This window comes from Marmota monax, unplaced genomic scaffold (assembly GCF_021218885.2).
Source record: "Marmota monax isolate L192 unplaced genomic scaffold, Marmota_monax_Labrador192_F-V1.1 WCK01_AAM20220418_F8-fsc00129, whole genome shotgun sequence".
Taxonomy (NCBI): Eukaryota; Metazoa; Chordata; class Mammalia; order Rodentia; family Sciuridae; genus Marmota; species Marmota monax.
In genome coordinates this window covers 2,586,497-2,613,011 of record NW_026693811.1, presented here as the reverse complement: position 1 = coordinate 2,613,011, position 26,515 = coordinate 2,586,497, and the positions used below count along the sequence as shown (strand labels likewise).

The 26,515-nt window shown below is 41.6% G+C and overlaps 1 protein-coding gene across 1 annotated transcript; it reads right to left on the bottom strand.

Annotated features, from left to right (window-relative positions):
* Positions 1–11,697: 11,697 nt before the first annotated feature.
* Positions 11,698–22,683, bottom strand: Tbr1 (T-box brain transcription factor 1). The gene is made up of 6 exons (XM_046462237.2): positions 21,743–22,683; positions 21,010–21,164; positions 20,518–20,639; positions 19,784–19,942; positions 18,567–18,628; positions 11,698–15,520 (listed from the first exon to the last, which is right to left on the bottom strand). Exons 1-6 carry the CDS (start codon positions 22,432–22,434, stop codon positions 14,662–14,664), a joined length of 2,049 nt encoding a protein of 682 aa, XP_046318193.1. The 5' UTR covers positions 22,435–22,683; the 3' UTR covers positions 11,698–14,661.
* Between the last annotated feature and the right edge of the window lie 3,832 nt (positions 22,684–26,515).

Genomic DNA, 26,515 nt, shown 5'->3' with positions numbered 1-26,515 from the left:
TTTAAGCAATGTAATAGTTTGCTTACAACTTGAAAAGAAAAAAGAAATAAAAGTAGGTGATAATTAAATTCTATTCTATGATATCTTTTGATTTGTGTATGCAACAATTCTATCAGAATATTAAAATAAATAAGAAATTTGTCATTCCTTTTTCATATATGTTGGTAGTTTGGGATGAGCAATGAAGAGAGATTTTGTTTTATAACAGTTGTTGGATAATGCAGCAATAAAATTTATACAGTAATTTCCATTATGCAAGGTGCTATAGTATATATAATTTAATAATAAAATAAAATAAATGTTCTTTTTAATTAATAAAAAAGAAATCATATAAATTCTACTTTCTACCTTCAATTTTTTCAGCTTGTTTTAAAATGAAAATAACATGCACTCCTGCCAAATTCTTAAGAAAAATTAACAATCTAGAAAGGCATGTCACATTATTCCTATACATTTTCACTTATACCATCCCATCCCAAGATTACACGTTCCCCAGAGTTATATGTTCCCTAGTTAGTAGATACCTTCCTATTTTAGATGCCAATTTCTAATTTTATCAATAAGATCAACTTTTTAATTATGTCAAGACTGACATAGTTGGAACTGGTGAGAGGGTGGGGGAACAAATTTTCATATACTTATGGAGTAACTATAAATTGATACAGCCCATAGCCCAGAAATTCCACTTTTAGTAACTTATCCTATAGATATCTGTAAGAGTTTGGATCTGGAATGTCCCTCAAAGGTTCATGTGTTGAAGACTTGATCCCCAATGCAGCAGTGTTCAAAGGGAAGTGATTGGATCAGGAGGGCTCTGATTTTATCACTGGGTTAATCCATGGATGGGTTCATAATTGAATGGCCTCTTGGGAAGTGGTAGAAACTGTAGGAGGTGGAGCCTAGTTGGAGGAAGTAGGTCAGTGGGGACATGCCCTGGAAAGTTACATCATGTCCCCAGCCCCTTCCTCATTTTGTCTCTTTGCTTCACCATGGCCAAGAGGTGAACAGCCTGACTCCACCATATGCTCCCCACCATAATTTGCTGCCTTGCTAAAGGCTCAAAGCAAGGGGGCAAGCAACTATGAACTGAAACAGTGAGCTAAATCAAGTCTTTCCTCCTTGAAGTTGATTTTCTGAGATATTTTGTCATAGCAATGAAAAGCTAACACAATATCTAATATAAGTATAGAAAGGGAAATGTTTACTGTACCAATTTTTATAATAGCAAAAATATAGGAATAGCTATGTGCACATAAAAAGGGACAGGTTATGTTAGGTATGGTTTATTCATATAACCTAACAGTAAAGATGTTAAAAAGAGTAAGTTCAGGGCTGGGGTTGTGGCTCAGCAGTAGAGCATTTGCCTAGCATGTGCAAGGCCCTGGGTTTGATCCTTAGCACCACATAAATATAAATAAATGAAATAAAGGTGTTATGTCCCACTACAACTAAAAAAATTTTTTTTAAAAACAGAGTGAGCTCAAAGTGTACTGAGTTATAAACATAGTCTAAACATGTTGTTAAGTGGAATATGTAAATTGTACAATAGTAACATGGCTTCTTCCAATAGAATTCATAGTAACAGTCAATTAAATTTATCACTTATTTCTATTTAATTAGAGGCCCAATTTGTCTTAATATGTAAAATATTCCATTTTATGGCACCTAGCCTTTCTAAGCTTCCTTTTACCTTCCCTACATACTCTATTTCACAAGCATCAAAAACATTATCTATTTCTTAAATAGGCCTTTGCTCCCTTACCTCCTTTTTGTTTATGACTTTTTTTTTTTTGTACAGAAAGCCTCCTCCTGGACTTCTGAAAGTCCAGCCTCAACAAGTACCCCACCCATAAAGCCTTCCAAGATTCCTCACAAAATCTCCCCTAGGCTCCCAAGGGATTTCTCCTGAGCTTCTTTCTAGAACTTAAGGCTCATCACTTTTGATCTTATAGTATAGTGTTTCCACAAATCACAGAGAATCTGTATTTAATTCATCCTACAATCTCCTTGGTGCCTTATATAATGCCTCAGTCATGGTTTGCAATCAACAAAGGCTCACTAAATTAAAATAGTAACCAAATCCATATGGAAGATTTTTGTTACATCAGTTTATCTTAGATAAAGAATCCCCAGCTTTTCTTTTTCTGTAAAGAGAAGCTACTTTTCATTTCTCAAAGTTGTGAAAGCAACAGAGGTAGGAAAGGGAAAAAAAAACTTCACCTAAGCTACAATAACCCTCAAAAAAGACATAAAACAGGGATGTAACACTGTCTTATTACTTTTCTCTCAACTGGCAATCCACAGGAGAAAATTGGTGGGACATTCAGTTTGGAAATCTACCAGAGAGACTTTTGAACTAATGGCAAAGAAATCCTAAGCTTTAGTTCAGGTATTTCTATCTTGAACAGTTCACTATGGTAAGGATATATTTATTAGAACTTCTATGAAATGAACTATCACAATGTTGCTTTTGGTTTGTAAAACTCAAACAAAACAAAATATATAAGCTAAAACCTTTTCATTTAATTATAGTTTAGGACTGCAAAAAGAACAAGGATAAATAAAATCCATTAGTCCAAAGATTTCATTTTAGAAGTAGTTATAGCCTCCTTCTTGCCAAATTGCATTCACAATACACAGATTTTATCTTTACCATAAATTTCCCAAGTAAAAATAAGTAAAAGTCATCAAAAGATTGGCAGATAATGTACACAAATAATTCAGAAATAGGAAATGCCTGAATATTTTTAAAAATTACTATATATGATTTCTAGGAATGATGCTAATTGAACAAACAAAAGAAGTATAAGTTATACAAATAAAACTTGGGGACCTCAAAAAATTATAACACAACTTAACTTTGCTCTTTTAAAAGGTTCTGTACAGAATGATTGGGATAATGAAATCTAGTTTCAAAATATATATAAAATCCAAAACAAGGCATAAATTAAAAACTGTGCATTTGTTCTCTAATCCTTTTACCATTTTTCAATCTGGGAACACTTCTAAATTTAGGAGTGAGCTAAAATAAGCCACAGTCATATGACTGCCTAGTTTCTTGAACATTAATAAATACTTAATTCCAGCACAGATGAAATATTGCATTTGGAGAAGTGGCTAGTAAGCAGTGTAAGAAATAAGTAGAATCAGTTAACTTTAACTTTTCTTCTAGTTTGTTCTTTTCTATTTTTAAATCCCAGAATCTACAGTTTCTAAAGATTATACAAACTAAATTGTTTGTATGTAACAAAAACTATAAGATTTTTCCAATAATTTAAGCTTAGCAACATCCAAAATATATTTAACCAAGCCTTTCCTTTCAACCTTTTGAGTTTTAGCCATTTTGAGACCTACAGCTGGTGAATTTTCATGTTCTACATCATATTTCTCAGCAAATAGATCTCATTTCATCCTCCCTTCTGGTTGTTATATTGCTTCCACATATGAATATTATGTAATATATGATCAATTGATTTTAACTTTTGTTCCTAGGGATAACCTTCCACACTGGAGTGGATTCTGAATCTGAACAAAACACAAATGCAAAATTTCTCTAATATTTCTGTTACAGTAAACTGAATACAACAATTTCTTCAATATGTAAATTAATTTGTGACTCAGTTTGCTGGGTGATGTTCACATCATGACTCAAATGGATGCAACCACTTAAAAATGAATGACTTGGGAGGATGCCATGGACTATAGAGCTATCTGAGTAAGTAAGCTACTTGTATCTGGCCTATATTGAGGAGCAGAAATTTTTCCATCTTACATATTTAGAGGTATCCCTCTATAACCGAGTTGAAATATAGTATATGGCTGGCATTGCCCAAACTGACTTCCCACCCTTAGAACTCTGTATTTGTTCTATGGATTAGACTATTCTAGATAATCTGGTATTTATTCTGTGAAGAATGACATGTCAAGCTTGCAACATTTCCAGAAAATCTTCCAGTTTCAGTTTATCCAGATAAATGCTACCTTATGGATGATTGTAGGGTTTCAAGAGAATGCAATTATCATCGTATTTCATCATAATAAACTTGGGGCAGAGTATAAATGCCTTCTTCCAGATAGAAAGTGAGAACACAGGGTACTTTAGGTCACTTTTCCCTTATAGTCAAGAGGATAGACCGCCTGTTCTCAAAGGTAACTATGCTGACACATGCTTAACAATATAGAAAGTCATTTGAAAATAATTATTTTTAAGTCTACGTGTTTATTTAAAGAGAGTTCCCATTACCATAGTTCCTAGGCATAACATTATAATGGACAGATACAACTTGCCATTATTACCAGCTGTTAAAACAAACAAAAAAGAAAGAAAAAAAAAAACCTCAACTCTTTCACTACAAAAAACGAAAACAAATGAAACAAAAAATCAGGAAGAATGGTTCCCAGACTTTGCAGCACATTAGAATTACCTAGGAATCTTTTCAAAGTACTGATGCCCAGATCTCACTACCAGATAGTCTCATCTTGATGTATTTGGTATGAGGCGCAAATCTGTGTGTCAGAATTCTTAAAACTCCCTTGGTGATTCTGATGTGAAGCCACTGATGTAGAGGATATGAGAAGAGCTACCATCCTCTTCCCTCCATCCAGCTATGCATTAGTGTCAGGAAGGAAGAAGGAAGTTCATGCAAAGAGCCACACAAGCAAGTATGGGCCTGTTTATCCCCAAGACAGAAGTGACCTTGATTTTCAATAAATCAACATGCTTGGAGTGTGTGTGTGAAAGAGAGGGAGACAGAGACAAAGATGAAATGCCTGAGAGAGATATGAAATACAAAAAAAAGTTAAATCCTAAATTAATTATAGCAATCTCAAAAAAGGCTGCCTTAAAAAACAAATTAAAAAGAAAGGCTTGCAGATCATAATGGAAAGAACATTGAAAAGGACCATCTCTTCATCTTTACACCCATTTACTCTTCATTACTATATACATTCAAGTAATTTATTAAATGAGTGATTCACTCACTTTTGCTTATATATTCTACCATTCTAGAAAAGAAATACTAAAATGCATATGTAGAGATATAGGAGGAAACTTGGTATATTCTAGCCTAGTCAAATTAACAGTATCACTATAGCAATATATTTCAAACTTTGAGCCACTGTCCTTTCAAGAATCATGAAATAAATTTACTAAGTCTTAATCAGGATTTTCTTTTCAATGAAACTGAACTTAAAAGAAAACATAACAGTATGCTGAATGTGGTAAAAAAATATATTATTTTGTGAAAGTTATGTGTGTATGTGTGCACGTAAAACTCTGAGTTCCAGTTTAAAAAAAAAAAAAATTTTTTGAAAGCCATTTCTCTACAGGTAGTTCTGCCTTAGCTCAGAACATCTGAATTCAAACTACCTAGAAATTTAGAAATCCATGAAAAGCAGTTCTTTAAAGCTGGAAGATAACTGAAATATTTAATTATAATTTCAATTTACAAATGAATATAGTGAAGATCATCATGAAGAGTTGACTATTTTCACTGTTTTCTACTATACCAAAGGAGACAAGTTCCTTTGAGATTTACGTTTTTAAAACAGATTTAATACAGGCATCTTAGGTGCTAAATTTCCAACTACAAATTTTCAGTCACATTATATGAATATTTCTTTGATCTGGTGTATTTTCACCAATTTATTCCTCAACTGAAAATTATACTGCATGCAAATCAAGTTACAATAAATTTAAAGTCTTTTGATTCTAAACGTTAGGAAGTAGAAACTTGTTTTTATAAGTGAGAGACTGTTAAAAGGGTACTTCTTTAAGGGTTAGGGATATAACTCAGTTAGCAGAGTGCTTGCCTTACATACACAAGGCCATGGGTTCAGTCCCCAACACCATACACAAAAAAGGGTACTTCTTCAGGCTCCAACAGGAGATCCCCAAAGAGTGCTGTATCTAGGGCAGCAAAACATAAGGAGTGTCAAAAATCTCCTGCTTGCTTCTCTTGATTTTATGTTCCAGACTCATCATGTTGCTACACACACACACACACACACACACACACACACACTTATATTTTGAAAGTTAACTCTAAAGCAAAAAGAGTTGAAAATGAAATTTTAAAATGTTTGTAGCTTTTGGTTTAAATTTAGCAACAAAGAGTTTCCTAAAGAATTAATGTTTCAAGTAAAGCTACTTCTCATGACTACAAGGCCTGTATCTCTTAGGTTCAGGTCTGTTCTTTTTCTCTCTCTCTTTTTTCTTTTATTCCCTCCCTTCCTTCCTTCTTTCCTTCCTTCCTTTATTTTGTGGTTCTGTAGACAAAGAGCTAACAGTGATGCATTTAGTTAATAACAGACTATATACAATTGCATGGCCATAAAAATCCCTGCCTTAATGATGTTGGCATGTGTACTTCATATTGTAGTCTTCATCAGGAGTTAAATTAATATTAAGAAAATTAATGTTTCAAAACTCCATATTAGTCTTCATCATGTTAAATTTAGGTTAAGAATAAAAAGAACATGACTAGGTATCAGATGGCTCAAGCAAGTACTGCCAATAGGAAAATACAGAGAGTCAATTAAAATGTATCAGGCTACAAGAAATAAAAATCGAGTAGGTGAAGACTGTCAGGCAAAGGGCTGAAAATATGCATTAAGAAAAATCTTCTTTCCCCCACCTATTCTTCCACATTACATGTAATATGTCTAGCAAATTTTCTTAGAAGAGACAAACATCAGGACATACCCTGTGAAAAGCAAATTCTATAAAAACTACAAGCGAATGAATGAATGAGCAAGCAAGCAAACAGCCATGAAAGAAAATCTGGAAGGAAGGGAAAAGTGAAAGAGTTGCAGAATATGTGATTCTGAATCATCCAAAGGACTAATTATGACTTAAAATAGCTAAGAGAATAAAGATTAGTCCATAATAAGGCCATTGCATTTGGTTAACAGTGCACAGGTGAATGTAGTAAGATTGTAATATCTGTGCAAATCAGAAAGCTGAATTGAAACAGATCAAAGAAAAGCATTGACAGATGGATCCCAAATACAAAAGAAATCAGAGATAAATGCAGTACCTCACATAGCTAAGAATATTATGTGTAAAGAGAACAGAAATACCACAAAAAAAGACAAAAATATTAGGTTGTCCCTTCACAAATACAAAGAGAAATGAGACAGTAGAAAAGTGAGTATAGGGAGATGATAAAATTATAGAAATATATAGGGGGGAAAGCACAAAATTTTTTAAAATGGGTGGGAGGGACTAAATAAAAAGACATACTGTATCTGATGTTTGTCCCCAAAAGTTTACAATTGCTTTTGGGGAAAGCATACAAGTTCTGACCTGAAATAAGCAAACTGATGAATCAGACATAGATTTGATAAAGATTCAGTTTGAGGGTGGTAGTGTGAGAAAAAAAAAGTAGATATTAAAAAAAGTTGTTGGCAAGAGAGTCAACAAGGGCAAAATAAGTGTCAGGGAGAGAGCAGAGTTGGAGGAGGGAGAAACAAATTTGTTGAGGAGGAAGTCAGTATGTTTCTTTGACTTTCTCCACAGGAACAAAGCAGAATGTGAGCATAAATTAAGAGTGAATCCCAAAGGTGAATAAGCTTGAAGAATTATTAAGAACTCAGTCATTTTGAAAAATAGCAAATTAAGACAGAGGTAGAAAAAAGACTTTATTTGAACAAATATATAGCATTCAATGATAAGTAAACTGAAAAGATTAAGTCCTCATTATATTTTCTGTTTTTTCAAAGGAAAGTACTAAGTAGTAAACATTGCTATTATTTGGTAAAACTATATCCAAAATTATAATTTTTCAATTCAAAAGCACATCAGGTTATAAAAGTACTAGCCACTTTTGAAACAATTTTAATCAGAAATAATGCTTTGGCCTTCAGTAAATTCCCAACTGAGCAAACCATATAAAATAATAGAAATCTATACAATAACTAAAAAGTTCCCATAAAATGTCCATGTTGATTGCAGAATGCCTAAATTGAATTTAAATAAAAAGCATGTATATTTTATTCAATGAAGTTCAAGAATATTAAACTAAATGTGTGTTAGATTAATGCTGTAAATACTGTGATTAAACTAATGAAGAAAGTTATAATTCTACAAAGTAGTCTATAATTTGACTACATTACAAAAAGACAGAGGGAACTTTGCTATGCATATTTTAGATGCATTGAAATAAAATATTGTCTTCTAATGCATAACCTTTTACTGATAGAAGATGGCAAATGGTTGAATGTTCATGAGTGTGCATATCACTATTCAGAGAGGATATTTAAAAAACAATTTGAACACACATATCTGAAATAGTGAGTCTTCTATCAACTTTTCAAGGCTGACTTACATGTGCTCACAAATGGCAGCCCAGCAGGCAGTGACATCAGACCTACAAACGATGTGGCCTGTATACTGTGCAGTGAAGTGCAGTGCTCTACTTGTTTGCAATGGTTTTATTTTTCGACTAGTTTTTATCACACTTGGCATGAACAAGGGAACATGTGCTTTGCTAAATTTGAACTTTTAAGATGAAACTGAATTAACTGAGAACCAAAAAATTGCTTCTGAATTTTCCCAAGACTGAAAAATGCTTTTCCTTTCCTTTCATACTAGGAATGGCAAAATAAATGACAAATACATCTTGAAAGTTTAAATGTGAGTTAGAAAGACCCTGTGGTTTGAGAAAACATTGTCAACTGTTTTCTTTTTTTAGACACCTGAAATGGTAAGTTTGAATTGAAATGGCTTTTTCACATACAGTACACTTTTACCAAGAAGAGATGTACTAAATCTAAACCAAAGTAAACCTAATAAAGGCAGTAAATCTAATATATAAAGCAAACTTTGTTTTATTTTTTTAACAAGAAAGTTCAATTAATTGGATGTTTATTAAAATCCAATATAACCATCAAAAATATAAAGCCAACTCTTGCCCCAAAATGTAATCATATATTTTTTTCCTATTAGTATTGGCGTAAAGAACTATATTGGTTAAAACAATCAGGGGCATACACACAGAGTTGCTTTTCCCTCCAAATTTCCCTCTTCCTCCTTGTAAAAGGTGTGTCATAATACACAAGCATAAAAGCTTTGTATATAAAATGAGTGCCCACTATGCAGGTATTTTTAAAGAGTTGAACTCCAAAATAATTTGAAACATAATTCAAGTTATAAATTGCAGGACATGTTTATAAGGAATCTAGTGATAAGTAATAGGTCAAACAATCTGAAAGAATCAGCTTGTGGTACAAGCTTCATTGCATTAACAATGTCACAGCTAGTATGTTTATTAAATTAAATATTACCAGCAAGGGTCTTCTAAATGCCATGTTCCTAATACTAGATTACATATTTATTTCGGAGTTAGCATAGTAAGAAGGGGAGCTATCACTAGAAGCTCTATTAAGCCATGGATTCTTTTTTCATTGCTTTAATGGAACTATTCAAATCAAATTTTTCACGCCATGCCTTGAACACTGCTGCAAACCATACTGTGGGTGTAAAATACATGCAAGGCAGATATAATCAGCTCAGATGAGGCCAGTGACTTGTACACCATCAAGTTTACTTTATTGTGAAAGCAGTGGGGTTTTATTTCAAGTGAATATATCTTTAAGTGTGTGGCAACCTAACCCGCAAGCGGAAGACAGGAAGCGAGAAGACACATAAGTTTCAAACAGCTGAATTAAACCAAGTATAATGCAATGCCTGAAATTTTCTCCTGGTTTGTCTGTCATCTCTGAGAGATTCTTGTTTTGACAAAAGAATACCTCTGACCGTCACTTCAATAATTCACACAGATTCAACTTGCTTAAAAAGTCTTGGCTACCTTTGTAAAAACTGATTTCACTGATTCTAGGTTAAAATATTATTCTTTCAGATATCAAAATTTATCAACCAATTGCCAACATACCAGAATAAATTAAACATTTTTTAAAATCTAATTGACTCATTAGGCTTTTATGTTGCTGTTTTCTTTATGAATAAGTTTATTGTTTTTGTTTCTTTCAAGGAAATCTAGATAAGCCTGATTATTACAGGATCACGCGGTTCTACTTTTTTCCCCTATCCCATGGCCAAAATGCCTACATGATAACTCATAGCCACACACAAAAAGGTGCTGTACCTGAGGACAGATTGAACTTTTCACAAAATCCTTTATGAACATATACACATTGTTAAAATATCACTTGAAGTGATATTTTAAAATAAGCAGTTTAAGTTTTCTGGGAAGGTAAATGGCCTCTGTATTCAACAAAGCTTTTGTTCCTAACCTGCATCCTAAACAGAAAGTAGAACATCCTCTAAAACCTCAATGCTAAAGAGATAAGAAATAATATGACAAAAAGAGCTGAGTCACAAAGAGTTTTAACAGTGGGATGTATAAGAAAATATAACTCAAGAGGTAAAGGGCTTCAGGAAGTCCTCCATAGACCTTAAGATACTACATTTTCAAAACTCGGGTGATGTAAGTCAGTTCTAAAAAGACAGAAACCAACTGATTTTTTTTTTTTAAACTGGTCAGTAAATTTCAGCTAGTCCTAAAAAGTCTGTTCATGCAGGCCTGGCTTTCCAGGAACAGCAGGAAGGCAGCACCCGCAGGCCAGCGCCTAGGCCGCACGCCCTTCCCGACCTGTAGGGTACAGGGGGCTGTTACTCAGAGTCCCACCTGGACCTCGGCCCGGCTCCACGGCCTGACCCGGGGTCCAGACCTGGACCCGAGGCTGGGAAAGCCGGGCGCCCGCAGCGCGCACGCCCAGCAGCCAAGCAGGGAAGCCTGGCCCAGGCTCCGCGGCGGGTCCAGGACTCCCGAACCTCGGGCCTGGGCTCCGATATGCCCGACCCAAGCTGCGGCCTCGCCTGCCAGTGCAGGACCACCGCCGCCACCCTCGCCCACTGAGCGCTCTGATCCTTCTGGGTCCACCCCGACCGGGTTGCGTCCGCCTGAAAGATTAGGAACCCGGACCCTGCAGCGCTGGGCACCTGCCGGCTGCCGCGCTCAGCTCCAAGTGAGACTGAAACTGAGTTAAAATGGCGGGGATTGTGAGTGGCGGGAAAGCAAGAGCCACACGTTCACCTTCTTTTTACTTCCTTTCTCTTTTTTTTTTTTTTTTTTCGCAAATATACCGTTGAAAACTGAGGCAATCTGAGTTTACAGGGAGGATTCGCCACCTCTTTCGGCCCTTAAACTGACCCCCTACTCTCACGGACATAAAAGGCAACTTGAATTCCAGCGTGACACGCGAACCTTGATTCCCACTAGGCCTCCCGGAACCAAACTCTGATTCCTTTGAACAGAAGCAGGTTCTCAGACACATTGACAGTATCACTTCACTAGACACCCAAGACTCCTTGGAAGCGAGGAGAAATGATGATGCTTTAAGGGGACAAGAAAGCACACTGCCTCCGAACGCGTGGCTGCAAATTTACCTCACGCTGACTCAGTCCACACAGCAGATGGTGGCAGAGCTGCAAGGGAAACGACCTCCCCAATTTTTTAAAGAACTTCCTAATAGCAGCTAAAGCGCGTCTTTCAGTACAAGGCACTACGTTCCTGTGAAATCTATCCTCAGCTCCCAAGAGCTTCGTTTACGCACATGACACCACTCCTTTGCTCACAGGGACTCTGCCCCGAGGGCTGAGGGCCCCGCCAGGCGCGCGCGCTCTCGCGACCAGGCCTTGGGTCCCAGAGCTGAGCGCCGTCCCCGCGCGGCCTCGAGTTCTTACCACCCCTGCCCCCGCAGCCTCTCCCCCGCGACCGCACGTGCGCCTGCTCCTCAGCGCGACTAGGTGGCCAGGTAGCAGGAGCTCAGCCCTGGTCGGGTGAGTGATTACGTGAATGCATTACTCCACTTCACTTGCTAACACATGCACCGTGTTTTGTACTTTTCGTCCTCTTCTTTAGTTCTTAGATGTGCAAAGGAGAAGGAAACACAAAGGAGAATCAGTCATCGCTTTTCTGTGTGGCAGACAAAACTCCACGGAACGCCGTCTAGTGGCGGAATTGTCCAGGGAAGGCAAGTCAGTTTCATCCTCCCTCGAATTTTCTTTTGAATTGGAATTTTGAAGGTTCTTTACGTCTGTCAGACTGCAAAGGGGACACAGGACAGTCTCTAGATTTTGTCCGGTAACCTGAGGCCAGCCCAGACTAAGCAAGAACGTTAAACCATTTTTCTGACTCTATCCTGAATCACCTCTTTAGAGACCAAAGGCCAAAAAAATCACATCTCTACCAGGTGAAGGTGGAACTCTGCGGAATCCTTGCCTAAGGCGCAGCGGCCCCCAGGCGGAAATTTCTCATTTTTATATTTGTTCTCAAGGGATGGGAATCTGGTCTGGGTGGGAACTGGCACGGGAACTCCTGTAAAGGAGTGACATAGCTAGTAGCCTCCAGACACCTCCCAAAACAAGTTTTAAACTCAGTGCTTACAAATGGCTCTTCCTTGGATTTGTTCTATGGGTCCTTCTCTACCCCACCCCACATGATCCCCCAAAACCATTCACTCAAGAAATGTAGTCCATTCTGTGTTTGCATTTACCTCCAAGGCCTCTTAGTAAGACCAACATTTTTGACACCTGTCGTCAACAGCCTATCTTACCATGCTTTAAAATTACAGCCTACTCTCATCCAATACTTCCCACCTTACTTTGTGAAATTTAAAGAAATTCTTAACTCCTTATTTAAAGACCCTACTTTTCCTGTTCGCCTCATTTCTAACTTCAGAGAGAATCAGAGACATATATGAAGAAAGTAGGTATATTTTCGGTTGGGGGGATGAGCGCAATAAAAAGAAACTTGACTCACAGGGAACTAAATAACTGTAAATAAAAAGGAAATCGCAATTCCTGAGAGTGCTATAAAGCAAATTCAAGGAGGAAATTAGAGGTGGTTCCAAATAAACATTCTACTCCTTATCAGTAGGAACAGGCTAATCTTCCTTAACCCTTAAAAGTAATTACCTATAATAATTATTTTCAAACTGTAAACTGCTTTCAAACACCATAGTTAGCGTTTTACCAGGTTTATTTTACTTGTATACACAGACGATACAAACGAGCAAAAAACAAAACGTTTCTCAATGGAGTGTGTACTTGTATAAATTATTCAGTTCACAGACAAAACGAAACAAATATAAAAATCACAACATTTGATTTACAGAAGAGCCAAAATATACACACGTTTAGACCCTGAATTCCTATTAGGAAAAAATCCCCCCATGGACTGGAATCTAGATTGAATATTGTGTATGATGCATATTTCACATTAATTTTAAAATACAAAAAAAAAGTATAGGTTTGCTACACAACATTAGAAATCTTACTAATCTATTTCCAGGGGGATTAATGTTCCTTATCAAATATAACAAGACTTAGAGGGGGGAAATCAGTCTTATTTGCATTATGCTAGTGTTTTCCCAAGGAAGTCAAATTTCAGCTGTTTCTAAGTGGCAGGGGGAATCATTTTCAAAACTAAAATGCAATAAAATATACAACTCACACAATTCATCTTCACTAGACTACACTATAGTTACCAACAATTCAGTCATCTATATCATTAGTAGAGTATTCATTACAAAGATTTACAGCATATAAAGGTGGAGGGGGGCTGAAAAGATATTCAAAAACAGTTTGTCAGCATATTTGGCACCTGCACAGACCAGTAATGGATTTGGCACTTTGGGGAAAACAAATAAGGCAAAATAATATTGCTGATGTCGAGCTATTCTATTTAGAAGGAAGGGAGGAAAACACAACTCCAGTTAACTTTGCTTTGCAGGCATCATGCCACTTAATCTACTTGCCTATGAACAGACACCTATCCTTTACAGGTGTTTGGGCAGATTCTCCTTAGCTATTTGTGTGCATTAGGGCACATAGTAATTATTTCATGCAACGAATTGAGGAGAAGTGAGAAACCCATGACTATCAAGTATTTCATTGTTTCCAGAGCCTCTTAGAATGTTTTTAATTATCTCACAAGAAAATAGAAAAGAGAGAAAGGAAGAATGAGAGAAGAAAAGGAAAAGGAAGGAAACGGAAATAAAAAGGTTAAGCATGAACTGGTTTTGTGCCTTGACGATGAGAATAAAAACTAGCCATTCGTTACAATAAATTAACACTATGTACAATCATTTCACAGGCTTTGTTCCACTACAATTATTAACATCCCTACCATCCATCCATCCATCCATCCACTCGGGGATAAGAAAGGACGCGCTGGGTGGGTCCAGGTTCTAGAGTCAACATCCTATGGTTAATGGGGAGGCCGAGACACGGCGAGTCGGAATCGATTCTGCCTGACTGGATTGCCCAGGTCTCCTAAAGGTGAAGAGTTTCATTACAAGAAAAAGAAGGAGGAGGTGAGAGACAGACGAAGGGGAGGAGGATTATTAGAAGGATAACTTCATAGAAGGAGATGAAGTTGGAAAACCAAAAGGTTTACAGCAAAGTTGAAGGTCGGTGCTCTAATTGCAGAGACGGCTGTGCAAAAAAAAGTGGGGGTAGGGTTAAATCATAGTGGGAGACCTGCACTTATTCGCTGCAGACGGTCATCGAGGGTCAGTAAAATGAGAGGGCACTCAAAGTAGGGCCTGGGAAAGAGGAACTGGGGAAGAGCTGTGAGGGGCTGGCTGGGGGGTAGGGCCGCGGCGGCGCGCGGGCCCTAAGCAGGCAGGGACGGCCTAGCTGTGCGAGTAGAAGCCATAGTAGCCGCCTATGTCCTTGGCGCAGTTCTTCTCGCAGTCCCGCTGGGCCAGCACCTCGCTCTTGAGTGGGGACGAGCTTTCCGACACCGGCGTGTCTGCTGGCGAAATCCGCCTCCTCTTGGCCTGCTCGTAAATCCCCGAGTCGCTCGAATCGATGGACTTGATGGAGGAGGGCGTCTCGATCCAGCTGGAGTCGGACAGGTCCTTGGGCTTGGCGTCCTCGGTGGTCCCGGGCGGAAGCGGCGAGCGCTCTGCGGCCAGGCCCTCGGCCTCCTCGCCCAGGTAAGGGTTGGCTCCCGCCATGCGCGCGGCAGCAGCGGCGCTGTTGGGCCAGCAGGGCAGCACAGAGCCCGATTTGGCGCCGCAGTACTGCGGGGGGCTGCGTGCGCCCCAGCCCGACGGGTCGGCGTAGTAGCCGAGCGGGCGGCCGGTGCAGCCGGCTGCCTGTAGCGGCAACGCCTTCACGCCCGCCGCCGCGTAAGAGAGCAGCGTGGCCGCGTTACCCGCGAAGTCCGTGGCGGTGTCGTAGGCCGAGGCCGCGAAGTCTAGCCGGTTGTTTGCTGGCGTCACAAACCAGCGCTGCGGCGATGGCGCGCCGGGGTCCTCGGCCTGCTGCGGGGACAGCAACCCATTGGTGTGCGGCACGCTGCGGTCCGTCCCCGGCCCAGGGCCCGCGCCTGCACCCGGGTGGAAACGGGCCTTGGCGTAGTTGCTCACGAACTGGTCCTGCAGGAAAGAGCCGGCCATGGCGTAGCGAGCGCCGGGCACAATCTGCGAGCGCGGAGAGTCGTTGGGCGACGGGGTCAGGCGGTCCATGTCGCAGCCCGTGTAGATCCTGCGGGGGAAGGGAGAAAGAGAGAACCGACGGGTGGCGCGGAGGTCCCTTTAGGGTGCTGAAGGGAAGGATACCTCCACTTTTCGCCCACCTCCACACTTTCCGTCTGTAATTTGCCCTTGCCATACAGAATGGATGCAACAGAAGGTCACAGGACCTGCATCCTCCCCAAAATAAGTCTTGGGTTTATAAGGAGGCCCTTTGTCTATGCAGAAACCTAAGCAGGACGTAGAGCACCTAGAGGAAGGCTTTCCTCTTCCCCTTCTCTCCCCTGCTAAGGGCACAGGGGACTCCAGAGGGGCCCGCAGGAGGCTTTCGTCCCATTTCTCCACCCTTTCTCCACATTGAGCCAGAGTACACTGGGACTGAGGCATTTGCCCAATGGGCCTTTCCTCTGTGGCGAGTTTCTGAGTGAAATTTTAAAAATAGGTACCCACTCCCTTCACCATTTTAACACTCCTATGTCCATTTGATTGTTCAGATGATTTTGCTTCTCCATTTTCTAGATAGTCTAAGCCAGCCCTGGGGAGAATATTATTTGGGGGGCGGGGGTTGAAGGGGGCACATATATCCAGGTAGTAATCATCAAAGACTGGCTTTCGCTGGTCCTCTGAGACTCTGGTGATTGCTGCTGGAAGGTATTTTTTGTCTATTGTTTCCCCTGTGTGAGCCTTTGCCTCCCACCTCTACCAATGCAAACGAATGAGAATGACTGTTTGGAAACAATCATCCCCAATCAATAAAACTCTTTAAAAAGTAAAAATGTTCTTTACTCCGACCTTCTCTACCCCCAGCTTTTGATCCACCCTTGGCAATAACTTTAGGGCAAACTCTTATAGTACAGTTATCAACCTCCCCCAAGCAATGAACCACTTACAATAGCTAACCCTTACAACAGCATATATGTGCTAGGCACTGTTTTCTGTAGAATGTACAGATAATAACTTATTTAACTTACAGCAACCCCACTTTACTGATGAGTAAACTAAGGCAAAGGGAAGCTAAATAACTTGCCTAATCACAAACAGAGTTTGTGTTGTTGGGAATTACCTTAGATAAAATAAAAGTTAACATTTAGGCCCTGGGCCTAGGAAATCCCATTAGAATTGAAGGGGAACCGGGGATTGGATGAAGATTAGAAGTGTTTGCTCGTACACATACACACATGCCTCCCTTTTTATTTAGCTCACACATGAGTCTTTTAGTCTTTAGTCAACAGACTGTTTTGAAGGAAAGCCCCAGTCTTGTCAGACCTTAATCCTTTGGGGAGGAGATTCCCTGGTGAGTGGCCAAGTAACCTCCTAGTACCCCAGGAACTCTTGTGCCTCTCTGTATTTCTCCAAAATCAAGCCTGCCCAGTCAATTAAGTGGGGAAAGGAAATATCATAAACCACTCAATTCTTCACTATCCCCCTAAAAAGCCCAAGGTATGTTTTTATATAGTTAAAAAAATTATGAAAAAATAGTGATTTAAGAAAGGGAAGTGGCTTTTCCAAGACAGAGGATGAGGGACAGGTGAGAATGGCAATGGCTGCTCAAGTGCATTCTGGTGACTACGGTAATTTCCTTCTAGAAATTTAATTCCAGTTTCAAATAAGAGAAAAAGAGGGAGGCAGAAAGGGAACATAACTAGGAAGGTACAAATATCTTCTCTGTTTACCATCACAATACTTTAAAAAGAAAAAAAAAACAGTCTGCAAAAGATACAGTTTAGATGCCCATCCAGGTCCCAAACCACTTGGGATTACTGAATTGATTTGTGCAAAATAAAATACTTTGGAACAGCTGTTCATAACAGAATTAAAAGCTCAAAATCAATAGGATTCTCCTCCTGTATCCCTGGTCTCCTGGGCCACATTCTTTCAACTGTGCTGGCCCCACCTTTTCAGGTTGTGAGAACTTGGGTAGCCAAGTTTTTATTCTGGGGAATCATTGATGAGGCTTGCTTCCTCTGAACTACTTTTGAGGAAAGCATAAGAAGGTTATATACAGTGATGCCAATGACTGTCTTTTAAATAAAATATCGAGAGAGAAGATGGATATCTGCCTGGAAATTGAATAGGGGCAGCCACCTGCCTTTTTCTCTACACATTTAATCTATTCCTAGACAAAAACAGCTTCAACTTTTGAGCTGTATCCCAAACACTCAATCCAAGCCATGAAACTAAGATGTATGTACCCTTCTCTCCTGTAGACAGAAAAAGTGGGGGAACTTACAGATTTAGATTTTGCTATATAACACTGTCTGAATTTTTAAGCACTATGACTGGCCCCTGAGTGAGAATCCCAAAACAACCCCAGAAAGCCTTTAGTTTACACCTACTGCTGCCACTAGAGAATAGCTTTTTGCTAGAAGAAAAGAGATAGGTAAGAAGCCTGAAAAAGAGGGGGGGGGGAACCAACGCATTTAATTGACACATGGTTAGATATACAAGATGAGGAAATATTTGTCTTTTGAAGCTTATAAATAATACACAGCAACAGCATCTTAGTCCTTCCCGAAGTATGAATTGACTATAACCAATTCTACTCATGAACTCGCCTGTGATGGGTGCACATTTTTTTTCAGTCCATAGTAAACTTGCATAGGAAATGCTATTACACAAAACTTGGAAATGGGTAAATAAAAGTCACATATGCCAAGGAGACTGTAACAACTGCCAGAGCCACATGCACTTTCAGGCAGAATTGCCCGTTTCAGACACAGACAATCTGAGCTGAGCATCTGCAGTGCCACATACAACACCCGCACCCAGGAACAAGGGCAGCTTCCTCAGCCAGCCAAACCCAGAGGCCGCCAACTTAGTAATTCCCAGGAAAGCTAAAAATAGGTAGAGGAAACCTTTGACCCAAATCACACAAATACCAAGCCACAAGATCACCAGAGAACAGGGGAACCAACAGAGAGAGAGAGAGAGACAGAGAGAGAGACCGACCTCAATTAACTCACACATTCTAACTTCCAAAACCCTTGTACATAATGATCCACCCTTGACCTAAAGGCCAATCCACAACTATTTGAAAAGGAACATGCAAAATTACTTACGTGTCATAATTATCCCGAAATCCTTTTGCAAAGGGGTTGTGATCTATTTTCAGTTGTGTAATCTAGGGGAGAAAAAGAGGGGGGGGGGGATGACTGTAATTTCCCCTTCTTATATCATCTGACACTTATTACAGGGACTTAAGGCCTATGGCTTTATTAAATAACAAGATTTCCCTACCTGAAAAATTAGAGAGAATAGATGAAAAGACAAAAAAGAGCAAGTATCATGAAAGTTATGAAGGACATGTTTAAATTAGTGACCCCTAAAACTGAGGCATTGTTTTCAATGAACTCTCCTGTGTGTTCTGATTTGGTTCAAACTCACATTTTTAAAATTCTTGTTTCACATAATGCACTTGCACAAAAATCTTTTTAAAAGAACTTGAATTCATCACCAAATTTGCCTATTTTAAGTGTTTTGCCATATTTTTAAAAGTTGGTCACTTTTGATTCACAACTGAGGAACAGGCAAATTGCATCTCAAACTCGGGTTTGATTTAAAATAAAAGCATGTTTTCATTTTTAATATTTTCATTTAACTAAAAAACCCCTATCATTCCTAGTAGTCAAATCAGCCAGTAAAATCAGTTTTTGTAAACATACAAATACTGAAGAAGTTCGAGTGCCAGAAAACTCTGTAGCTCCCAGTAATTTGATTTATTGTATTTTCACATACAGGAATGCATGTTTTTTTCTTTTCTTTCTTTCTTTTTTTTTAATATCCCAGAACAGACTGTTTTGAAGGAGAGCCCCAGTCTTGTCTTGTAATATTTGTTCATTTTAACCATCAATTCTGAAAATTTTTAAATTATTTTTTTAGATGTCAAAACTTGCCGAGAATAAAACGGGGCGATCTGCTTGTTTCCTAAAGGAAAGAGGGAAAAGAAACAAAGAAGGGGGGAGGGAGGGGAGAGAGATTTTAATTTGTTCTACTTTAAGGAACAAATTAAAACTCTCAAAAGAAGAGACCCTAGAAATCATGGCCACCTCATAGTGACCGAGTCAGAGAGGAAATCGAAAAATAGGAAGCATTGTCCCGGGCATGGTATTTAGGGAAGTGCCTACCAGGCCCCTAGCCCTAAGCCTAAAGCGCTCCGCAGAGCCAGCTGTTGCTGATGTTGGTGCTGTTAGCGTCAGAGCCCAGGAGGGCGCGGGGATACGGAGGGTGCGGGAAATGTCAGCGCCGCCAGCCGCGCACAGACTCTAGGCCTCCTTACATCGGTGTTTTGGTAGGCGGTGACCGCGATGAACTGGGTCTCGGGAAAAGTGAATGTTTGCACGCGACCAGGCTGGCTGGTGTCCTCTGTGCCGTCCTCGTTCACTTCCACCACATGCAGGCGGGGCTGGTACTTGTGCAAGGACTGTAAAACCACCATCTGTCCGACGAAGAAAAAGGAGAACGCCGAGCGGCGTGTTAACTTGGTGGTCGTGCCGGTGGTTGTGTGCGACCGGCCGCTACTCCAAAGCCGGGCGAGGACAAACTAGATCCCGCCACCCCGGATAACTGACCGCTGGACCCGTCCGGCTAGTGACCCGGTGGCTGCAGCAGATGGGTCCTCGCGCCTCAGGGAGCGAGAATCCGCCTGGATACTCGCGAAAACCAAACCCGACCGCGGATCCTCAAGAGCCCTTCTCCTAGACCTCCTTTGAGGAGAAACAAAGATTTTTCACAACCTGCAGATCTCTTGGGTTCCCTTCTCAAAATTAATCAGTATTTGTACTTGGGAAGGTCGGGAACTCCGGAACTGGGCCAGGATTGGGGGGCAAAAAGAACAACTTTATAGATCTAATATAGTTTTGAGTGGCGGAAATATAATTTTTTAGTATTTAATGAAGCAAAGCACCATCCAGTTTCGCTTGCTGTTTTATACTGTCGAACGGTGTGTGCGCGAGTGTGTGTGAGTGTGTGTGTGAGAGGGGGGAGGGAAGCACGAGCGCTTGAGCCACTGACCTGCCCATTGTTGTTTGAAGCTCCTTTGTTGTTCGTTAGTTTTAATTTTCCAAAAGAGATTTCTTGGCGCATCCAATGAGCCCCAGTGTTCGGGGAATCTGGATGCATATAGACCCGATTTCCTAGAGAAAGAAGTACGTTGTTTACATATGCCCCGGGCACTGCCCAGTCCTAACTCCTCACTTCATAGCGCCAGCGCGCGCGCGCGCGCGTACACACACACACACACACACACACACACACCTCACTCCACTGTGAGGCCCATTAGCTCGGCTTTTTAAGGCCGTGCTTTCTTCCTATTAACTGGGGATGATTAAAATAGCTTTTGCATAATCCTCCCCCTCTCGCTCAGTCTGTCCCCTTGTCCCCTCGTCTCCTTTAAGAAGTCATTGGCCGATCGTTTTAAAAGTCGCTCGCCAGTCCACAAAGGCTTTAATTAATCATTCTCACCTAAATAAGTGTCAAGAAAAAGTGTTAATTGGAAGGACTTGCCTTGCACATTGGTGTCCGCTTTGCCGCAAGGAACCCATTTGCCTCCTTGAAACCTCCAGTGATTGGGATCCGCCAAAATCACATCCACAAAAATATTGTAATGAGCCGTGGGATCGAGACCAGAAATGTTAAAACTTAAAAAAGGAAACATGCGCCTATTTAAATTAAGCGGGGCGGGGGGAGAGAAAACAAGGAAAAAAGAAAATAAGTGTTAAAGATTAAATGCAAGAAGCGGGGCGCCAGATAGCAAAGCAAAACTTGTTCTCCAAGGGTAGATTAACGAATCTAGAAAAGGGGTGGTGGGAAAGGAAAGAAGTGGGACTGAACGGGAAGAGCAGCGAGTCAGCTGGAGTGGGGGAGTCGACAGGTATCACTGCTCAGGTAGAAAGCAAGGTTGGCGACCTGCCTCTCCACCTCACGGTCCATACAGGCGTTGATGCGTCCCTCCCATCACCCGGCAGCCCGCCGGGGCTCTTCCTCTTTCTCTCGCCTTTTTCCAGCCACTGACTGGCTCTCCGACCGCGTTCGTACATCTGTCTCCCCCCTACCAACATCACCAAGGCGGTTATCCCTTCCACTCTCCCCTTTTCCAAAACCAGCCAACTCCAGGGCGCTCCAGAGCGCCTTCCATTCTGTCCCGACCCCAAATAGTCGCTACCGCAGCGGTCACAACCTGGGTGCGCTTGCCCCCTGGCCGCGCCTGGAGCAGCGGCAGCCAAGAATGTAGCATTACCTTCCCTGTTTGGTGATGATCATCTCCGTTTGGTGCCGGTGAAATTTCAGCCAAAGGGGCCTGTTGCACAGGTACACCTGTGCCTTGCCGGGTACCAACCCCGGCTGAGTGGAGGAGAACTGGTAGAACGGGGCTCCTTGGTAGGAGTGGCCGTATTGCTGTGGGTAGGGGTAGCCCGCGGTGGGGTAGCCCTGCGGTGATGAGTTGGACAGGAGGCTGTTGTATGCTCCGTTGGTGATGACCGGGTGGTGGGCCATGTAGCGGCTGGGGCTGCCGATGGAGAAGGCGGGGTGCGCCGGTCCGTGCTGGCCGGGGTACGGGAACATGGCACTGGGAGCAGTGGCCGCAGACTGTGGCTGGCTGGACTGAGATAGGAGGTAGCGATCTGCAGCAGAGCCATCGAAACTGTGACGAAGCTCAGAGACCCCGTCCAAGACAGGAGAGAGTTTACTTCTCTGGACGTCCCCTGGTGAGTCCTTGGAGTCAGGAAAATTGTCTGTATCTGACTGATTCGTCATCCCCCTGGTAATTTTTTTCAAAGGTGAACTTCTCTCCAGGTTGTCAGTGGTCGAGATAATGGGATGATCGTGCAAGACAAGCTCAGATCCGCCTGAATGTGGGTAGCTGCTGCTCACATTGAGAAATTTCTTGGAGAGCATGATAGAAGGAGAAAGGCAATGCTCCAGCTGCATAGCTCTAGAACCTGAACACTTGCCCTCCCGTCCCTCGTTTTTAAAGTCCTATTTATCATAAACTAGAAATCCACAGACCCCCTCACTAGACAGAAAGCACTTCAACCAGCAAATGCTTCTCAAAGGTTTGATTTACTTTTTTTTTTCCCTGGGAGAAGAGATTGGCCAATTGACACTATGCAGCAATCAGAAAAGGCTCACTTTTGATCTTGCTGCTTGTGCAGCCGATGAAACGGCTCCTGCCATTGGTTAACTGCTGACAGTAATTTAATTAGATAGACATTAATTAGGATAATCACCTGGCTCCTGGTCGCAACGATCATGGCAAATTTAAGGGGATGATTTTATTGTTGGCTTGGGGGGTGGGGGATGTGTGTTGGTTTACGTGAGCACTGTTGTGTCACCTTTAAGCTTTGTGACCACTGCTTTAGGAAGATTCAAAGATGTGCAATTTACTAAACATTTCCTACCTTCCCCCCTCTTCCCCCCTTTAGAGCCGAGGGGCGGAGGAGGAAATTCGATGATGCTAGGAGACTTTTCGGATCTGAATGAGCCAAATATTCAGTTGAATGTAACGATTTCAAGTGCAAAGTATACAAAGCGCGAGCCGGTGGCCTCTTCTCGCCCTGTAAAAGTTCCAGAGTCTGTCTTTTCCAGTTAATACAGAAGCACACAACACCTGAGTGGGTGCTTTGTGAGCAGGTCCTGCGTGTCCTTGGTGCCCTCACCCCCATCCCCCACCTTTTAAACTATATACATAAATAAGTCCCTGCTGCTGAGAGCCACAGTGATGAGCTGGAGGAGGGGGGAGAAGTGGGGACGAAAAGCAGCGACTCACCCACCCATCCACCCACCTCGGGAAGGTTCGGTTTCTTGGTGGAGCATAGAAACAGTGACAATCTATGATCTCCTTTTGAAGTTTTGAAATAATCATAAGCTGTCAGGCTGAAGTGCCTTAATGTATTTGCAGTGATGTTTACCGGGTCTTTACTAAATATTTTATAAACCAAGTTGGTTGCAGATTATCTGAGGAGCATCTAACTGGGGGCAGGCACCATGCAACCTTCCAGTCTCACTGCACTTCCTTTTCTCCGAGGTGCTGGATTGGCGATAGGTTCAAAAGCCTAGCCAGGAGGAGAGAAGTCTGAGTCCCGGTGCAAATGGGTTAGCCAGGAGCGCTGATCTGGGGAGACAGAGTGGAAGTGGTGTCAACGCAATGATCTTTCTGCACATTCGTGTGTGTGTGTGTGTGTGTGTGTGCGCGCGCGCGCGCACGCTGTTTATATAATCTGGAGGGGAGAAAAAGAATCCATGCCAGTAATTTTAAAAGGAGGAAGAATCTAAAGAGGAATAGAAAAAAGAACCAATTTGAAGGGATTTTGGCACAAATAAATAGCACGAGGCCCAAAGCAATTCCGAGGTGTTGGGAGAAAAGATCTCCCAGTACCTGTTCTGCAGATGGGCCCAGCCATCAATCTGAACCATAGTGCCAAGAGCAGCAGAGGTTTTAACTGTCCAAAGCTGCTTCCCGTGGCCCGGCACTCGCCAACCTGGCCTCCCGCGGCTTTCTTCCCAGTCTCCCAGAGCCGCGAGGGAATGAGAAGGAGGAGCGCAGGACCAGAGCTCAGCTCGGCCCAGCGCGGTGGCGGATTCGAGGGCTTGCTCCGCCTGGGAGACTTGAGGGAGGGCCGGGTGACCACCTCTGGTGGAGACCCCAGGGGCACACACTCTCTCCGTGCCACAGGCGAGGCCTTGGCATCTCATCTGATGGAGTCCGTTTATGAGCAGGCGCATCCGCCTCCCTGGGTCGGAGCAGTTCCCTCAGGGACAGAGGCTCTGGGCAAATTGGGTGGATCCTGGGCGTGGGCGGAGAGGGGTTAATGAGATTCGCAGCTTTGCGGCTACGGTGTAATTTAAAGCAGTGCAGTGGACTGAGTGGTCAGCGCTGAGCCCAGACCGCGCCGCCTCCCAACTCGGGCTGGGAGCTTTAGCTGCACTGGGCACCAGCTGCGGCCTCCAGCAGAGCGCCGAGAGCAAGGCTCGGCGCGGGCGGCCCTAGGCTGTACAGGTTGATGACCAGATGTCTCAGATTCGAGCCGAGGCAATTTTCTGGGAGAAAAAAATAAAGCCAGACTCATTTTTCCCTTCGAAAGCAAACCTCGGCTCCTGGCGATGAAGCTTCACAAACCGGCAGGGTCTTAGCCAGTGAGGCATTGGGGCGCGGGGGAGGGGGAGAACAGCTATGACACCATTTGACTCGCTTGTTTTCCTACTCTTGACCTTCCACCGCCATTTGTTCCTCTGAAAGGCTCCTGTCCCATTTTGGCCACCTACATTTCCTCCCCTCTTCCAATCATTGTCTCTGATTGCCTCTCCCTCTGGTGCTTCATAGGGTATCTTTCTCTGTCCTCAATGGGACACGAACCTTAAGTATACACGGAGAAAGTGAGACACCCGCTCTCAGCTCCTTTTGAGGCTTTCCTATTCCTGGCACCCTGAACTGGCTTTTTTTTTTTTAATAAATAAAGAATGCAAAAGTGACACGTTAAGGTGTTAAAAGGAGAGAGAAGACATGGAGTGCACCTCTGAATTTTTAAGAAATTGAACTAAGGGATGAATTGCACTGACCCACTTTGGATTATCAGAACTATTTTCAATAATTCATCACGTGTAGTCTTTGTTTTGAATTAATATATACTCATGAAGGAAAACTAAGACTTTCCTCAAGATCACAACTAATTATGATCCATACTTCTGTAGACCAGTGCATATGAACCATCCCAGGATTCTTGATTGTAGGTTTGGGGTGGAATATGTTTCCATAATATCTAGATGCTATTAATCAAGGCAGGTCACATTTTGAATCGTGAGGTTGGAATTTTCAGTGCTCTACACTAGTCTGAGGAAAGTAGGGCTGTATCTGTGCCGAAGGTTTGTTTCCAGAGTTGTATTAACTCTACATAGTGGGTAGGTAAGAGCTCACATAAGCATATCAGATACACGTGCACCCATGTGTGGGCAAGTATGTGCACACAAACACAAAGTCATTTCAGTGCCTAACTGGGCCTAGGGCATCAGGCTACTGATAAAACAGTTGCACATTCCAAGACAAAGGCATTCCCTGAGCTTCTCCCCTTAGTATATCCTGATTCTTGATCCACTGGACTCAATCTACAAAGAAAACAGGTTTTCTGCTAGGAGGGTTTTTAACATGTTTCTGAAATTGGAACTGTCTCCAACATGAATCAAGAGGAAGTGTTATGTGGCTATGGAAAATCCAGGAAGATCAAGTGATCAAACAAGGGCAAAAACAGAATCACTATGTAAACCTTATCAGAAGGGTTTTAATCACTATGTAAACAAATACACACCTTGAAGTGAATAAAAAAATAAACCCGTGAATACTTTCCAATCTGAATATCAAAACCAGTCCTTGACATACTAAATCTTTCTTCTGAAGGCATACTCTACAAAAAACCTTAACTAGCTCTTAAATCTTTGAAGTTAAGAACCTTAATTATAAAGTGGAAAAAAAAGTCATGTCCAAAAAACCTACAGAGATTAAGCAAAAGGAAAAATTCTACCTTAGTTTAATTGTAAATGGTTAGATAATCCTAATAACCTGAATTAATATATTACATGTTCTACATAAAAATATATCTTTATGTAAAAGAAGAAACTACAGAATGAGCAAAAGGTGCTTAGAATTCCTCTTAATTCAACCAAAAATGACACTATGAGACATACTGAGAATTTAAGCCATTTCTTTGTTTTTGTTAACTTCATCAGACAACCAGTAAAAGCCTAGAATTGTTCAACTAGGACAATAAATGGTCTACCACAATATTTATAATTCCTAAAGTAGGTAAAGTCTAAATCTTAAGACCCCAAATAAACCTTGCTAAGTCTTGGAAATACTCTCACAAGGAAGGGTGCAGACTGGAGTTAACCATGGTGTCTCTCTCTTTTTCCATATGCTTGGGGTAGCCAGTATGGTGCTGTACCATGAATCTTAACAGGGGCATATCAGGTTGGAAGGCTAAGGGTTGACTTCATTTCTGAAAACTGTCAATAGTCAAAA